The sequence below is a fragment of the Elephantulus edwardii genome, unplaced genomic scaffold, assembly GCF_000299155.1.
Source record: "Elephantulus edwardii isolate Elephantulus edwardi_28Jun2011 unplaced genomic scaffold, EleEdw1.0 scaffold00352, whole genome shotgun sequence".
NCBI lineage: Eukaryota > Metazoa > Chordata > Mammalia > Macroscelidea > Macroscelididae > Elephantulus > Elephantulus edwardii.
In genome coordinates, this window is record NW_006400102.1 from 594,099 (window position 1) to 613,561 (window position 19,463).

At 39.1% G+C, this 19,463-nt stretch overlaps 1 protein-coding gene across 2 annotated transcripts in view; it reads right to left on the minus strand.

The window, feature by feature from the left end:
- FAM120A (family with sequence similarity 120A) overlaps window positions 1-19,463 on the minus strand; it is a 269,779-nt gene that overhangs the window by 207,921 nt on the left and 42,395 nt on the right. For both annotated transcript variants that reach the window (XM_006901938.1, XM_006901939.1), the window contains exons 2-3: window positions 12,943-13,189; window positions 10,513-10,595 (exon numbers count right to left, since the gene is read on the minus strand). In XM_006901938.1, coding sequence (XP_006902000.1) covers window positions 10,513-10,595; window positions 12,943-13,189 — 330 coding nt within the window. The remainder of the gene's footprint in view (window positions 1-10,512; window positions 10,596-12,942; window positions 13,190-19,463) is intronic.

Below are 19,463 nucleotides of genomic sequence, written 5' to 3' on the forward strand. Positions count from 1 at the left end.
TTGATAACATGCCCAAAGTATGGGAGACGACATCTTACTGTCCTCACCTAAAGGACTTCATCCAAAACACATCTGTTCTTTTGGCAGTCCACTGCATAGTCAATAAGCTTTTCCAACACCAAAATTCAGTGAAATCAATTCTATTTTTTGGTATTCTTTATTCCTGTACTATCTTCACATGCAGATGAAACAACTGAAAAGACCACGGCTTGAGTCTGGTGTACATTAGTCCTTAAAAAGTAAAAATTTTTGCTCTCTAGCACTTTAAAGAAGGCTATATTACAGCTTATTTGCCCAATGCAATATGTCATCTGATTTCCTGACTTCTGGTTCCATGGATAGTTACTGTGGATCCAAGTAAATAAACATGTTATCTTCATGACAGTCTTTCCTCTGCTTATCATTGTCCAATTATAAGTTTTTTCCTTTAAATGTAGTTGTTGTTAGATGCTGCCATGTAGATAAATAGCAACTCTATGAACAACATATCTGAACCTTGCCCTACCTTGTATCAGTCTCATTATCTGTGACATAAATGAGACCACTATTAGGCGTCACTGTGACAATCCACCTCCCTGAGGGGCTTCCCCTTTTAGTGACCTTTCCAAATATTATTTCCAAGGATTGGTCTCTCTAAAAAAAAACCCCAACAAACCCAAAGTATGTAAGACAAAGCTCCGTCATCCCCACCTCTGAGGAGCACTGACAGTCCCTTATCCAAAACAACTACTTATTCTTTTTGCAGTCCACAACATATTCAGTACTCTTTCCAACATACAACATAAGGGCATCACTGATTCTTCTGCCATCCTTAATTACTGTCCAACTTTCAGATGCAGAGCAAATAACTGAAAAGATCATTGTCTGAATCAGGTGCCCCTTAGTCTTTAAAGTGACATCGCTGTTCTTCAGCTCACGGAGGATGTTTCTGACAGCAAAACTTTCCAATGCAACAATTCTTCTGATTTCTCGAGTGCCAATATAAAAAACTGGTGACAATTCCAATCATTTTTCCATCTATTATGATGCTGTCTACGGGCCCAGTGAAGAGAATTTTTGTTTTCTTGATGATGAGATGGAATGTAATCCATACTGCATCTCAACACCAAGAAAACAAAAATCTTCATCCTTAGTCCAATCCTTGGTTTGTAATCCTGACTATAATCCTTGATCTTCTGCTGCAAGTGTTTCAAGTCCTCTTCACTTTCAGTAAAGCAAGGTTGTGTCATCTGCATAACACAAGTTTTGAGTCTCCCTCCAATTCTGATGATACATTCCTCCCAAATGCTTCTCCAATAATCTGCTGGTGCACAGACTGAACAGGTATGGAGAAATGTTAACAGCCTCGACACACACCATTTCTGATTTCAAACCATACAATGTGCCATGCTCTGTTCCCACAACTGCCTCTTAGTCTAGGTATAAGTTTCACATCAGCACAATTAAGTGTTCTGGGATTCCCATTCTTCTCAATATTACCCATAATTTGTTATCATCTACAATGTCAAATGCCTTTGCATTGTCAATAGAACATAGACAGACATTGCTTCTGCTTTTCTCTTGCTTTCAGCCAAGATCCATCTGATAGCAGCAATGATATCACTGGTGCCATGGCCTCTTCAAAAGCCAGCTTGAACTTCTGGCAGCTGTCAATATACTTACTTTGTTGTTGTTATTATTTGCAGTCAAGTCGCTTGCGACTCATAGCCCTAACCTCCGCTCTGTCCTGTGCCAATCGCACTGTCTCTGACACTCCCATCCCAATTATCCCAGTCACTGAATCAATCCACCTCATAGAGGGCCTTCCTCTCCTGTGCTGTCCCTCCACCCTCCCAAGCATGATGTTCCTCTCTAAGGACCGGTCTCTCCTCACAACATGTCCAAAGTAAGTTAGACGGAGCCTCAGAATCCTTGCCTCCAAGGAGCCACCCGGTTTAACCCTCTCCAGGACAAATCTGTTTGTTTTCCTAGCAGTCCATGGTATTCTCAATACTCTTCTCCAGCACCCCAGCTCAAAGGCATCAATTCTCCTTCTATCCTCCTTGGTCATTGTCCAACTCTCTGATGCATAAAAAGTGATTGCGAAGACCATAGCCTGTATCAGATGCACCTTAGTCTCCAGAGAGACACCACTGCTCTTCAGCACTTTGGAGAGGTCCCTAACAGCAGACTTTCCCATGGCAATGCGCCTTTTAATTTCCTGGCTGCTGGTGCCAAGACTGTTGACTATGGAGCCAAGCAAACTAAAGCTGTGTACAATCTAAATCTCTTCACCATTCATCCTGATGCTGCCAATTGGTCCAGTGGTGAGAATCATTGTCTTCTTGACATTAAGCCTCAATCCATATTGGAGGCTGCAGTCCTTGACGCTCTGCAGTAGGCGCTTCAGGTCCTCTTCAGTTTCAGCAAGCAGGGTTGTGTCATCTGCGTAACACAGATTGTTGATAAATCGTCCACCAATCGTGACCCCACATTTCTCCTCATAGAGCCCAGCCTCCCAGATAATCTGTTCTGCATATAGGTTGAAAAGGTATGGAGATAGGATGCATCCCTGGCGTACGCCCTTCCCAATTCTGAACCGTGCAGTGTTCCCTTGCTCTGTTCTGATGACTGCCTGCTGGTCCAAGTATAAGTTTCGCATTAGAACGATCAAGTGTTCTGGGATTCCCATATACTTACTAGGCATTTTTAAATATCTTCAGCAAGATTTTTCTTGCACATGAATGTGATACTAATAATACTGTTTAATAATTGAAACATTCTGTTGGATCACCTTTCTTGGGAATAGGAAAAATACAGATCTCTGCCAGGTAGCTGTTTTAAAAATTTCCTAGCACAGGATGATGAACATATCCTGGGCTGCATTTGTTGATGAAACACACCAATTGGAATCCTATCAATTTCTGGTGCCTTATTTTTGCTAATGCAACTTCAATGTCTCCCAACATTACCACTATAACTTTATATAGTTATAATCAACAGTGAGTGAAAACTAGTCTCTGAACTTTACCAGTAACCGTTTTATGTTTTAAGTCCTCTGTGCCCACAGCAATCAAGGTATTTGCATATCACACATTTTTAATCACTTCCTCCAAACATGATGCAGTCTTCATACAGATTATTTTCCTACGTATAGACTGATCGATCATTCTCTCTCCAGCTCCATTTCTGTCACCGAGTCCACGTTTTCCAACTACCGAATCTTCCTCTTTGTTCCCGACTTTTGCATTCCAGTCACCCATTATTATCAATGCATCTTGGTTGCATGTTCGATCAATCTCCGATTGTAAAAGTTGGTAAAAATCTTCTATCTCCTCTTCCTTGGCTCTGGTTGTTGGTGCAAATATTTGAATGATAGTGGTATTCACTGGACTTCCTTGTATGCGTATAGATATCATCCTGTCTCCATACCTTTTCAACCTATATGCAGAACAGATTATCCGGGAGGCTGGGCTCTATGAGGAGAAATGTGGGGTCAAGATTGGTGGACGAATTATCAACAATCTACGTTACGCAGATGACACAACCCTGCTTGCTGAAACTGAGGAGGACCTGAAGCGCCTGCTGCAGAGTGTCAAGGACTGCAGCCTACAATACGGATTGAGGCTCAATGTCAAGAAGACAAAGATTCTCACCACTGGACTAATTGGCAGCATCAGGATGGATGGTGAAGAGATTGAGATTGTTCAAAGCTTTAGTTTGCTTGGCTCCATAGTCAACAGTCTTGGCAACAGCAGCCAGGAAATTAAAAGGCACATTGCCATGGGAAAGTCTGCTGTTTAAGGACCTCTCCAAAGTGCTGAAGAGCAGTGGTGTCTCTCTGGAGACTAAGGTGCATCTGATACAGGCCATGGTCTTTGCAATCACCTGTTATGCATCAGAGAGTTGAACAGTGACCAAGGAGGATAGAAGGAGAATTGATGCCTTTGAGCTGGGGTGCTGGAGAAGAGTATTGAGAATACCATGGACTGCTAGGAAAACAAACAGATTTGTCCTGGAAAGGGTTAAACCGGGTGGCTCCTTGGAGGCAAGGATTCTGAGGCTCCGTCTAACTTACTTTGGACATGTTGTGAGGAGAGACCGGTCCTTAGAGAGGGACATCATGCTTGGGAGGGTGGAGGGACGGCGCAGGAGAGGAAGGCCCTCTATGAGGTGGATTGATTCAGTGACTGGGATAATTGGGATGGGAGTGTCAGAGACAGTGAGACTGGCACAGGACAGAGCGGAGTTTAGGGCTGTTGTACATAGGGTTGCTATGAGTCGCAGGCGACTCGACGGCACGTAACAACAACAAACAACATAGACTGAATGCTGTTGGAGAGTTCAGAACAGACTCATAGCTGACCCCCTAGTATGAATCACAAGGGAAAACACTATTTTTCTTCCTCACAGCAACTGGTGGATTCAAGCTTCCCGTCTTTGGGATGAGAATGCAACTCCTTATCATTAAGTCATGAGAGCTCCCTAATGACTGAATAAAGATACAACTCTGTTGCAAACTTATCTTAATTTTAAAACATGCAGTATCTCCTTGTTCTGCTCAAATAATTGCTTCTTGTTCTACGTAGAAGTTCCACACAAGCATGAGTTAAATTGTTCTTAAATTCCCATTCTTCATATTTTCTATAAAATTGAAATACAGGATCTATGGCCTTTGTACAGTTTATAAAAGACATCAAGATCCATTAGCAATGATACCTCCTGTTCTATGACCTCTTCAGAAACTAATGTGAATTTCTAGCAGCTTGTGGTTGATACGACTCCAATTATTTATGAATTATCTTCAGCAAGATTTTATGTGCATGTGTTAGTAATGGTACTGTCTAATAATTCTAAATTCTGTTTGATCACCTTTTGTTGGCACATGCATATATATACTGATCTCTTCCAGCTGCTTAGCCAGGCTAATGTATTCCAATTTTCTTGCCATAGATAAGTGATCAAGTCCAGCACTTGGGCCGTCTGTAGCTGATATACCTCAATTGATATTCTGTCAAGTTTTTAGAGCCCTTTTTTTCCTTTTTTTGGTCAATGCCTTCAGAGCAGCTTAAATGTCTTCCTCCTTTCAGTATCACCAATTCTTGATCATATGCTACTTCCAGAGATCAAGCATCAACAAATAATTTTTGGTAAAGTGACTGTATCCGCCCCCATCTTTTGATTCTTCCTATGTTATTTGATATTTTACCCACAGAATCATATATTGCTGCAACTTAAGGCTGATTTTTCCTTCAATTATTTCAGCTTGAGAAATGTCAAATATGTTCTTTAGTTTTGGTTTTCTAAATCTAGGTCTTTGTGTACTTCTTTAAAATATTTGACTGTCTTTTCAAACTGCACTGGAAATCTTCTGCTTGCCTCTCTTACTTAGTCATTTCCTCCACCCACTTCCATTGCTCTACATCCAAGAGCAAGCTGTAGAGTCTCTTGTGACCTCTATTTTGGTCTTTCTGTCCTGGTTTTTAAATGATCTTTCCATCTTTCTTCATGAATGATATCCTTGTAACCATCTCATACTTGAAATGGTCTATACTTACTCATTATCGCTGACCGCATCAAATCTAGTTTTGAGATGATATCTAAATTCAGGTCGATCCTATTTTGGTTTATGTGAATTTGTTTTTATTTCTGCACCTTAAACTTGAACATCTAATGGTCTATTTTATAGTCAGCTCCTGGTTATATTTTAAATTATAGCTTTTTAACCATCTCTTTCCACAGATGATTACCGTGCACTGTATCAGGTGCTGTACAATTATGTATAACTGCTGTTTACGGGTTTATTCATCTCCCTTTTTTAAAAATTATTAAGTAATGCATCATACAAAAGTCTATCATGCAATCTCTGACTTCTTGTCTTTCACCAAGGCCAAATTTTCTACTTTTTGTATTCTAAAAACCAACTACTTATTAATGCACCTTGATTAAATGCTTCTTAACTTTCAGACTGTAGAAGCTGGTAGAAATCCTCAATTTCTTCACCTTGACTTTCACCTACTAGTTTGTACAGAAATTTTAGTCATATTAAATAGTCTTCTTTAGAGGCATATTGGCAGCATCAGTATGAAGAGATTAAGATAGTTAACAGTTTTCGTTTACTTGGCTCCACAGTCAACACTCTTGGTAACAGCAGCCAGGAAATCAGGAGATGAATTGCATTGGGAAAGTCAGCTGTGCGGGACCTCTCATGAGTACTGAAGAGCAACGACATCAGGCTGGAGACTAATGTGTGCCTGATCTAGGCTATAGCCTTCGCAATTATGTGCTATGCATCTGGAGAATTGGACAGTGACTAGGGATAATAGAGAACTGATGCCTTTGGGGTATGGTGCTGGAGGAGAGTGTTGAACATACCATGAACAAACAGGTTTGTGCTGCAAACAGTGAAGCCGGAGTGCTCCTTGAAGTCAAGGATTCTGAAGCTTCATCTGACATACTTCCAAGGAGGAACTGGTCCTTGGAGAGGGACATCACGTTTGGGAGAATGGAGAGGAAGACCATCAATGAGATGGATCGATTCCGTGATTGTGGTGATGGGAGTGAGTGTGTTGAGACGGTGAGGTTGGCACAGGATGGAGAGGTGTTTAGGGCTCTTGTACATAGGGTCGCAAGCGACTTGATGGCACATAACAACAACATTAGAGGTACATGGGTATTATCCTACTAATGATAACAATGTACTTCAAGATAGACGTTTACATATTTTTTTGACAATTTCTAATTTTCCTAGTTTCATATGTGGCACATTTCATGTTCCAATTATTAATGAATATATGGCAACTATTCTCCTCATTTTGAGTCATCCTACATCAGCAACTAAGGTCTTTCATTGGCTGAAGGCTTTAGTACATTTACAGCATTAAGGTAGCTATGCTGCAATCCCAAAAACATGTGGTTCAAATCCAACAATTACTCTGTAGGAGAAGGATAGGCAATCTCCTTCCATCTTGATTGAGCCCCTCTGAAAATCTGCTGGAGAGTCAGCATGGGTGACCTACTCAATGGCACACAAAACTACTTTGTAATTGTGCACTCTCCCATCCATTTATCATGGTGAGGTTTACTGGTTCGGCTGTGAAGTAAGCTTGTTGGCTATTTTATGTTCAAGTTTAACAGGTTTTTTTATCTTCCTCAGTACTACAGCTTCTCTTTGCTTTCAGCGAGCACCACTGGTAACTTGTATATCACAGAATTTAATGAGTCCTCCTTCAATCCTGGTGCCACATTCTTCTTCCTACAGTATAACTTCTAAAATTTGTTCAGCATACAGAATGAATAGAAAGGGAGATATTAAATAACCCTAACCCTGACACATACTCTTCCTGACTTTTAAGACATGCAGTGTTTCCTTGTTCTGTTCAGACAACTGCTCCTTGGTCTATGTTTCATATGAGTACAATTAAGTGGTATGGGATTTCCATTCTTCTGTTAGCCATTTGCAATGAATTTCAAGTGGCTTCCAACCTGAGGGCCTATCTTTTAACTTTACATCAGACAATGCTGTGCTACTATTGACAAATGTTTTCAGCTGCCAAAGTACAGAAATAAACTGCAAAGTTTCTTTCCAAAACCTGCTTCCTAGTTTGTTTTGCTCTGGAACCTCTCCTAAAATCATAATGGGTAGCCTTGTTGGTATTTCAAATACCAGTGGTATAGTTTCCAGGTACACTGCAACATACAAGCCACCACAGGATAACAAACTGATATACAGGTGTTTATAGAAATAAGAATGTAGGCACCAAATGTTGGTTACGTTTGCACAGCATGACTGATTTTAAAAAAAAGTCTTAATCCTTTATATCATCTTATTTCTAAGCAGTGTGCAGGTCTTACATATACATAAAAACAAATACAAGATGTTTTTAAAAATCCTCTATCTATGGAGGAAAACATTTAACTATACAAGATTATTTGGGGAACAATAGCTCTGAACGCCTGGTTTGTTGTGGGTTTTTTAAAGAAGTACATATGAAAAGAACTAACAACTAAGTAAAAAGAAAGTGCTATAGATGCTGATACTAATACTAGTAAGACATAGGATCAATTAATTGATGGTATTTGTTATCATCCAGTGAAAAACAACCCACAGCTAACCTTCCAGTGGGTTTTCAGAGGCAATAAATCATATGAAAGGAGACATCTCATCTTTCTCTCATAGGGTAGCTGGTACATTCAAACCACGTACTTCTAGGTTGACAAGACAGTTCCTTACCACTAGGTTATTGGAACTCCTCTCAAGATTTCAACTTGCTGGGATCCACAATCAACACCCACAGCACCCCATTTCTGAAGTGACCCCGATGCCCTCACGCCTTGAGGAATGTGGTCCCACATCTCAAGGGCACTGGGGCTTTCTTTGCCTGCAGGGCCCGCTGCAACCTTTTTGTTTAAAACCAAGAGAGGCAGTGCAACAGCTGGCAGGCTCAGGGGGAGTGTGGCTAGTTAATGATGCCCAGTGCCCTTCCCAGGAACCCCTTGTCCCTACACACAGCTCATCACATCCAGAGTGCTAAAGAGCAATGATGACAGTCCAGCGACTAAGGTGTGTCTAATCTAGACCATGGTCTTCTCAACTGCTTGCTATGCATCTGAATGCAGGACAACGACTAAGGATGCCAGAGTAATTGATGCTTTTGAGCTGTGGTGCTGAAGAAGAGTACTGAATAAACCATGAATTGCCAAGAGAACAAATAGGTTGGTCTTAAGAGAGGTAAACCATGTTGCTCTTTGGAAGCAAGGATTTTGAAGCTCCATGTCACATTATTTTGGGCATATTGTGAGGAGGAGCCAATCCTTACAGAAAGTAAGAGGGTCAGCGTGGAAGGGTAGAGGGTCAGCACAGGAGAGGAAGGGCCTGGTAGAGATGGACTGATAGTTATTGTGGCAATGGGATAAGATGTGTCAGTGACAGTGAGTTTGGCTAAGGACAGGGCAAAGTTCAGAGGCACTGTTCTTAGGATGTCCATGAGTCGTAGTCAACTCAAAGGCACATAACACTAATGGGATTAGGACTATGGTTATTTGTTGAAACACAACTTTTGAGCTCACCATCACTATACTTCTACTCAATCTGCAGTTTTAACAAGAGTACCATGAGGAGTTTATGTCTAAGATTACAAATTGTATTACTTCATAAATGAAAACATACAGGAATCCTTTTCCAAAAACAAATAATTTTTTCATCAAGAACCACAAAGCAAAAGAAAAATTATTTCTAATAAGAGGAGAAAAGTGACTTATTTCTGTGATCTTTACAATTCCTCAATTCTTGAAAAACATTTGCACTTTAACAATCTTAATTAAATTAACAAAACTAATGATAATGAATACTAAGCTAATGGATTTTTTATAATCATGGATAATTACTATGGAGTTTATCTTTCAATATGACTTCTTTAGCACTTTATTTGATGTTGCTATGTAGATGGGAGGGCCTATGTGAATGGGACATACTGAACTATCCACAAAAGGGATCTGCTATCTACCATTCCACAAAGAGACTGGGCAGCCTCAACAATCCTCAAGGGGACTGGCTAGTCTTGCCAAAAAACTGAAGAGCTTTAGCTACAAGAACAGATCATACCTCCACCAGAAAAGGAAGGAATTCTCACCAGCCAGAGAAGAGACCTTCCACATCCTGGTGAAGAGAAAAATTTAAGACATAATTTGAGATGGCTGAACTGGAGAACTGAAGTAAGATGGAACTTGGTGGGGGAGGGGAAGAAAGGTGACGAGGGGAGCCAATATTGGCAGGACTGAGAACTTGGGATACTCGAGCCATGATACTCGAGGCTAAAGTGCCTGTGTGCACATTTCTCGAGCTGACTTAACTGAATATGAATATTAACAGAGAATATGTTATTAACCTGAATTACAACCTTTTGACTTCCCATTATGGTTCTGTGAGCTGTCATATCAAATTTTGGACCCACTAAAGCAGTAATATTGGTGTTGAGATGAGTAGAAAGAGGTATGGAAGTGTGGGGGACATGTCTGACACCTCGTGGGAACTGGTTTTGTGTTACTGATGGTGTGGATAGGAACAGCTTCCCTCTGTGAAGCTGACAAAGGTCAGATCTGGCTGTCTCCATGTGGCCCTTGCTCTTTTTACAATCATTAAAAAAAAACCTTTTAAAGGGAATATATGATTAGGCATTTTTAAGAGAATAAGAGATACACAGCAAAGTGCACTGGGAGAGGGAATAAATTATTCAATAACGATTTTTTTTACATCAACTGTGAATTGGGGAGGAAAATAAACAACAACAAATTAATGAAAATCCAACTTTTCATTAAAATCACAATTTTTAAAAAGTAAAAAACAAAACAAAAAATAGTACGATAGGCTATTTTTTGTTTTAGGCAGTTAAGTATCAAGCATCCTAAAACTAGAGGAAAACATGCTACCTTGGTAACATATTTTCGTCAACAGTGAAGGCTCAAAATTTATACTGTTAAAGCTATAGCAAAATAAATAATTACACATGGCTAGAAATGAAATGAAGTTTGTACCTTAAGTGAAGCTAGTGGATGTTCTGGACCAAGTAAACTCCAATGAAAAGAAGCCAAATCTTCATCAGGTAGAATATGATTACCTAAAATATATAATGTATATAACATAAAATCCAATGAGACACGAAGAAAACTTTTTAAATCATTCTATTTTGCTATCAATAATAGTAACCTTTTAGACTTTTCAATGAATTCTCAGGATTATATGACTTGACACATCAATCGAGACTATTTCTTAGTTTTTTTTCATATAAAGCCATAGCAGGCAAGCTTCCTGCTACTTCAAACATGACATGATTTTTTTTTATACCTCCAACAGCATTGAAACTAAGTACTGTATTAAAATCTAAGGGATTTCCCCAAGCAGTAATAAAAAATAAATAATACATTTTGCAAAAGGATAGCCTGAGAATGCCAAGATATCAAATACTGACTAAATAAGAGTTGTAATTTACTCAGAAAATGAGTAATTATTATGTGAACTAGATGCAGCATCTAAATATGGAATCCGCACTATCATAAAATCTTCCTAAACAAGACTAAATGACAATGCCTAGTCACTGCAAACTGCTCATCATGATTCACTGTTCTAGCATAACTCACAAATACATGACAAAAAAACCATACTGCAATATTACTAAGACTGTGGTTAACCTATCACCAAGATGAGAAAAATAGTTAGGAAAACACCTCACACATTTTTTGGAGAATACTTTCATTATAGTGCTAAGAATGTTTGATAATCCTGACATTTATAATACGCTAGTTATATGAACATATTTAAAAGTAGCCATTTTCTAAACAATTCTGTGGATTTAATAGCATGACTTAGTCACTTCCACAATGAGATAGTAGATTTATTAATGAGATACTAGCACGACAAAAAAAAAAAAAGTCAACTGTACTGTAACAATGCAAAATTCTATCAAAATATTCTAACCACCACCAAACACAAAATGCAGAAATAGGAAAGAGTTTACTATCCAGATGGGAAAGTTCATTTTAAACTGCACATCAGTTCAATGTACTTTCTTCTTTTGTCACAGTTTTATATAGAATTTTACTCAGAAAAAGAAATGCAGTATGATCTAGTATCTGAGATTTTGCTCCCCACAGTGTCTCCTAGAAATTTAGATTTTTAAAAAAATATTAAGACAACTGCATCATTAATAAATTTTCATTGAAAATAGTGAGGAAATAGAAAAGATAGAAGGGGGTTGTGTCTTACGATCTTTATACCACATGCTTAACTGAGTACCATATCTGACATTCCTAAAACAAAACTTACAAAGCTACACTTTCTGCTATAAAAAGGGAAAAGAAAATACACTTTTTTCACTTGAGAACACTGAAGCTTTTACGAAATCTAAAATAGAAATGGAGCTCTGGTGGTATAGGCCAGAGGGAGCTGCCTTGGGTAATGCAATACTGACTGTAAGGAGAACAATAACTCTATTTGGAGATTACTTATCTTTAAAAAAAGCACCCTGAGTGACAAAAGTGTAACTAAATTTGATACAATTCATGTATTTTAACCACAGGAGTTTCTCGGGTTCTTAAAAAAGTCCACTTATATTAATACTAACTCTAAACAAAAAGGAATAAGGCAGGTAGAGACAAGAACACTAAAACAGTGACTAATAAAAAAGAAAAATCACTATAAAATGCATATTTCAATGTGACAGATGCTCAAGTAAAAGAAATTGGTGAATAAGCTCTTAGTATCTGAATATGGAGCTTGGTATACCACCACTTTTAAAGATTCCTGATACAGTGACTGGGGCGCAATGGGAGTTGGTGTACTGGAGTTAGTGAGACTGGCTTGGGACAGGGCAGGGTTCAGAGCTGCGGTACACAGGGATGCTATGGACTACAGGCAGTTCAAGGGCACATAACAACAACATGGCAGCTAAATTTGTATATAGTACTGCTAACCCAAAGATTAGAGGACAAAAATGGGCAATGTACTCCCTTGGCAATTTACAACCTCAGAAATTCACTGGATGCTTAACTCAGTTCCTGTTTTGATACAATAACAATGCATATGAGTTTGTTAATTATTTAAATTTAGGTAAAAAAATGGTAAAATAGGCTATTTTTTATTTTTGTCTTAAGTGTTCACAAAACGAGGAAAAAATGCAAGGTGTTAGTTTTATATAACCTATTTCCTTTTATAATAAACTTAATTTACACTAAAATATTAAGTCTAGTTTTCATAGCATGTGCTAACACCTGCATTATAAAAATGTTACTTTTCTAAAAATATTTCAAAATCAGTATTACAGCTTTGAAAGAATATCATAAATCAATAAGAACAAATGTTCCCCCATATTACCCACCATAAGGGGTTATATGACACAAAAAAGTTACTAAATGTCTTCCTTCCTTAAAATTATAATACAAGTCTAAAATTCACACTATTCCACCTACCTAATAGAGCAGCAAAAATAGGAAAACGATTTGGATTCAGGTCCAGTTGCTTGGCAACTTCATGCATCAGATATTGGCTTGTTGTGAGACTTTTTCCATTTCGGCTCAGTTTTAGGGCATGGGCACTGAAATAGTAGGGGATGTTGCACAAGGCATAATCAGAGTCATATGCAACCAAGCCATGGAAACCATTTTCTCTGCAGAAACCAATTACTTCCTGATGATGATCCTCAATGCTCTGTGCAACCTACACAAATAGAAACAAACAGACCAAACTTCAGAGATAGTAACAACTTCTAAAAGTATGCAGCTCACAAAAAGTATGAAAAAATTACAGGCTTTAAAAACATCCAAGAAAGCCAAACACTTAGACACACCCTATTAAACTGTACAGTATATTGTTCAAATAAGAAATCTCTGGAGGGAAAAACATAAATTTAACTTTTGGTCAGCAATTTATGATTCTTTCTACCTAATAACTTATATTTTTAAATTAAATTATAGGAATGCACACTGTTTGAAAACACATCACATCAATTGATCTTGTGGCAGAATTCTGAAGACAAAAGAGAGAAGCAGCTGAGTAAGAGTGAGACAGACCAAGAGAAGACATCAAGCCTCAGTCAAATAAAATTCAATGTCTTCAAACTAGATTAAATGTGACAAATTTGTGAAATAATCAAGATCTAAAAAGGAAAAAGCAAGAACATTTTTTATCGACCTGTTTACTAATCACTATGTATTCAATCCTATCCTCTCTTGTAGTTTTCCCAGTTTTATTTTCTCAACTAAAATCCTAGTAAATTTTTACAAAACAACTATGAGATATCATCTCACCCCAGTAAGAACAGCAAAATTTAACAGAACAAGCAACAAATGCTGGCGAGGTTATGGAGAAACTGGAACCCTTAATTCAATGTTGGTGGAAGTGTAAAATGGTGCAACCACTGTGGAAAATGGTGTGGCACTTTCTCAAAAAGTTGCAAACAGAGATACCATTTGACCCAACAATTCCAATATTGGGAATATACCCTAAAGACATCCAAGCAGATATGCACACCCATGTTTATCGTGGCTTTGTTCACAACAGCAAGGAGTTGGAAACAACTCACGTGCCCATCAACAAACAAATGGATAGAGAAGCTGTGGTATAGTCACACAATGGAATACTATGCTGCATTGAAAACCAAGGAACTCATGCAATATTATTCAAAATGGGTGAGCCTGGAGGACATTATGCTGAGTGAAATATCTCAAGTCACAAAAGGACAAATACTGCATGGTGCCAACTGTTGTAGATTGGGACTGACACATTAGGGTTGGTGGGAGACTGAGAAAGATGGGATAAATTATGTATACTGCATTGAAACAGATGAGGGAGAGAACAATTTAAAAGTGATATATGATAGGGTATTATAAGGTTGCATAATGGAGTGTAATTTGGGTGGTGGGAGGGGTGCAGGGGAATTGTATATCAATTAAGGAATTTTTCTTTTTCTTTTCAAAGAGAGGAGTGAACTGGGTGGGGGGAAGGGCTGGGCAGGGAGAAAAGTGCAACAATGAATGAATGGAAATCCAGAATTTCTGTAAATGTTCATTAAAATGCAGGAGATTCACTTTCTCAGGTGGCAGCTAAGTTGCTATAAAGAGAGCTGCCTTCAAACCTTCCTGGCCAGAAACTGCTTAAGTTGGTGCTCCTGATTGAACACCATGCCAGAGACAAAGGAGGATATTAAACTTTAGGAGAGAAGACGTCACCAGATGAGAAACTCTTAGAGCCAGAACTTTGACATGCAGGGGAGAGAAGGGACTGAAATTCCCATGGAGAAAAGTTTTTCCATTTGGGGATCCTTGCCACTGCAGGCCATCCCAGGGATCAAAGAAGACAACAGAGTTCAAGATAGGAAGCTATAAACAGTAGAGAGACTCACTTTCTCAGCTGGCATGGTGAAGTGGTTGAGAGTGCTCCCTTCAAAGCCTTGTGGATATAAAGTGCTTAAGTGGAACACCTGGTCTCATACCATGCCACAAAGGATGTCAACAGAGTTTGTGAGAGGGGACTACAATATTGCAAGATTCCTGCAGAACTACTATGCAGACCAGACAGAACCTGAAGGATGTTAGGAAACGCAGACTTTCCCCAATAAGGATTTTCAGTAGTGAGAGTGGCCTAGCCCATAGACTGACCATTTATAGCTGACAACTAAGTAACTTACACAAACACAACAGAAATGGCCTAACAGTGAACAAACATCAAATAATGTCAAGAAAGCAGCAAGCAGCTTCAAACACAGTGGAAAAAACACAGCCTTCTCCAAAAAAAGCAGGACATATTGCAGACCCAAAAGTCAGGAAGGCAGAGGGATATATTGACATGGAGGTATTTGAACAGCTACCTAAGAAGGTACAAATGATGGAAGAAACATCAGAAGCCAGAAATAAAGGCAATAGTATAGAGGCAGAGAAGTAGAAAAAATTATATTGAATAGCTAGCTACAGAAGAAGGTGCAAATGATGTAAGTATCAATGGAAGTCATTAAGAAAACAAATACTCGAGACAGGGAGGCAGAAGAAATATATCAATGAGAAATTTGAACAACCACAGAAGAAAATGCAAAATGCCAAAGATACTCATCAAATGGCATGCACCCAAACCTCATCAACCATGCTAAAACAGACCTTACACAGTCATTCTAACTACCCCCATAGTGGTTAAGGTCATAGGTAACTCCCATTAGCACCATCTTTCCCAGGTCAAACATCTTCCTCTCACTGAGCAGACCTCCGACATCTCTCAAATGGTGGACCTCACTCAGATCCCAACCCCTAAGCAGCTCTTCACATTGTTGCTAATTGCTCCCTGCCTTTTAAAATTCAAACTTCATGGGATAAAAGAAATGACCAACTTAAGGGTGAACCAGCTGGTATTACATCCATATTCTCCCCTGGCTACTGATCCCCCAACTATCCACAATCCAGCCTCTGAGCCCCTTCACTCCTGTTCAGCAGAAAGTAGCTAAATTAAAAATACATTGCCCTTTTTATCTCTAAAGAGGCCCAGACCAAGGTCAAAGGGGTGAAAGACGGATTTAAGGAATATTAACATGTCAACAAAGGAAGTGAACACCCTCACCCACCTGGCTAAGCCATAATGGAATGCCCCTGCCTTTCCTCTCTAAAAGACCACCCACATGGCTGAAACACAATGGAATGTCCCTCTCTTCCTTTCCTAAAGAACCTTACTATAAAAAGCTGTCCCAGGCAAGCTCTCAAGGCCTAGTGGCAAGAAGCTGCACTGTAATCCTAGGGGTGAGTGGTTAGAATCCACCAGATGCTCTGCTGGAGAAGGAGGGACAATCTTCTCCTGTGTACCAGTCGGATCAGATTTGATGGTACACACACCAAAAAAAAAGAATAAATTTTTTTTAAAAAACAAAAGAACACAAACCTCTCCCAATCCACCTTAGGGTGTGGTTTTCCTCTGGTCTTTCTCCAGACTAAGAAATTTCACCCAGGATGCCTTAATAAAGCTTCTTTAACTTAAAAAAAAAGAAAATGCAAAAGATGGAAAAAAGAATTGACATCATAAAGAGGTACAAAAACTTAAAAAACCATCACAAGACAGGGAAGGTACAGCCAACATAATACAGGAAAGAACAGAAATGTACGTAAATGTAATCCAGAATATTAAGACAAAAAAGTAGAAGAGATGAAATACAGGGTCAGTGCGCAGGAAGACAAGAATCTCAATGGAATAGGTTGATGTTGTGCCATCCAGTTGCTTAAGACTCATAGTGACCCTATGTACAACAGCCCTAAACCCTGCTCTATCCCTTGCCAATCTTATGGTCTCTGACATGCCTAAAACCCCATCACCCCAGTGAATGAATCAATCCATCTCATCCAGGGTCTTCCTCTCCTGCACTGTCCCTCCACCCTTCCAAGCATGATGTCCTTCTCCAAGATCTGATCCTGCCTGCCTTGCAACATGTCCAAACTATGTCAGACAGAGCTTTAGAATCCTTGTCTCCCAAGAGCAGCCTGGCTTCACCCTCTCCAGGATGAACTTGTTTGTTCTCCTAGTGGTCCATGTTTGTTCTCCTAGTAGTCAATAGTCTTCTAAAAGAAAAATCAGAAATGAAATGTTTAAAAAAAAATTAAGAAAACATTAGAATCATGTGAGATAACATCAAAAGGAGCAATATGTATACGACTGCAATTCCAGAACATGAAGGGGACAGAGAAATCACTGGAAAAAAACTGTAGGAAAAGTACTAAAAGAAAACTTCCCAAGTATTATGAAGAATAGAGAAATACACATTCAAGAAGCTCAGCAAAAACCAAACAGACAAGACTCAAAAATAAAAACATCAAAGTCAACTTCTTCAAAATAAAGAATAGATTACTAAAAGCTGTGTGTGTGTGTGGGGGGGGGGGTGTTGTAAATTCCAAAGGATAAACAATTAGATTAAGTTCTAATCTTTCAGCAGAAAACATGCAAGCAAGAAAACAACTGTAAACAGAGGATCCTGTATTCAGCAGAGCTGTTCATCAAATATGAAGGAGATATTAGATTATATGCAAAAAAGAAGGAACTTAAGGAATTTGTGAAAGCAAGGAAAGGAAGCCCTTCACACAAAGACACCAAAAGAAAGTGGATAATCCATAGTAACCAAAATGAGAAAAAGAAACGATAAAATGTCAATGATAAATGTTGGCCGGTCATCCTTATTTCTCAGTATACACAACATTAGGTGGATCAGAGACCTGAGGGTAAAGGAAAAAACCATAAAGGTCAAGAGTGACAAAAGGGGATCAAGAATAGAAGGCCTGGCCTATGACATAAAGAGGCTGGCAAAGACAACCAGAATACACAACCAGTACAGGATAAAAGTGATGAATGGCAACTTCTAAATATTAAATCCCTGTGTACATCAAAAACTTTTTCCAACAGGGTGAAAAGAACATCTACTGACTGGGGAAAAAACATTTGACAATACTATTTCAGACAAGGGCTTCAATAACAAAGTTTACAGAATCCTACAGGGCCTCCACAAGAAAAAGACTGATAATCCAATTACAAAATGAGTAAAAGATATGAAAAGACTTCACAGAGGAAAACAGTTGGATGGCCAATAGATACATGAAGAAACGTTCAAAATGACAATAAGAGAGACGCAAATCAAAACAACAAGATATCATCTTACTCCAGCAGAAGTGGCAAGATTTAACAGGATATCAAGCAATACATTTGAGAGGATGTAGAGTAATAGGAACACTCATACACTGTTGGTGGGATTGTAAAATGGTACAAACTACTCTGGAATGCAGTTTGACGTTTCCTCAAAAACTTGAACATAGAAATTCCATATGATCCAGCTCTTCCACTGCTGGCGTTGTTCACCATTGTAAGAACATGGGAAAAGCCCAGCGTCTAACCACAATGGAATGGACTGTGAAACTGTGGTACATTCACAGGATGGAATACTATCCAGCACTAAGGAAGAATTATTTTGATAATTATTGTCTAAAGAGGATAAAATGTGACATAGGGACACAGGGCCATGAGTGTCTTTCTGAAAAGGCCAGAGGGAGTGAGAATAACACAGCCTCACACCCCCCTAAAACAGAGAGCAGATAAAGAGCCTATAGCTAAGCCTCATGGATCACACAGAGCCCCACCAGCAGCAAGAGCTTCGTTTAATCAATTCTGACTCACAGATATGGTACAAAGAAGTAGTCGAGTTGGAGAGGCAAAGATATCATCTAATTGAAATCCAGGTTTTAGACCAAGTTCCAAGGCACAATTCCTCAATTAATCCAGGCTCTGGTTTCAGTTCAGCATTCAAATCCAAATCATCCAACAAGGTTTGCCTCAGAGCAATTATATGTTAGTTTCCTCTTTAAGCATCCAAGAAGAACTGCAGAAACCTGTAACTATGGCCAGCATAAATGTAAGAAGCCTCATATCACACTCTGCCACTTTACCTCTGTTTCTTCACAGCAATGCCACAGTCTCTCCACCACCACCACCACCAGGGTCTTGCTCTCATCAGAGTCTCAAGCCTTGCTCTCATCCAGTCTCAAGCTCTCATCCAGTCTCAAGCCTTGCTGCTCCAACTCTAGCTTGTTTCAGGTCTTGCTACTACAAGTCAAGCTCACCTTAAGTCTTGCTGCCCAGTGTGGGAAGCACTTGCTTAGCCTCGTCCCACAGCTGTTGGTGATTTACAAAATCATACCAATTTGAAAAACCATGTGCCTGCAGTTATGGTAGCTGGAGACCAGAGAGGGCTACCTAAGGGCTAAAAAAAAGGCTAACATCACAACTACATAATTTGGGAGAGACTAGATAATGATTTCATCCTTCCTGAATTTCAGAATCATCTCAGGAACAGGTCTGAGGCCTTGAACACTAATGAGCGAAGACCAGATGAGTTGTCGGAGGATGTCAAAGGTATCGTCCGGGAAGAGTGCAAAAGGTCATTACAAAGACAGAAGAGGAAGAAAAGACCAAAATGGAT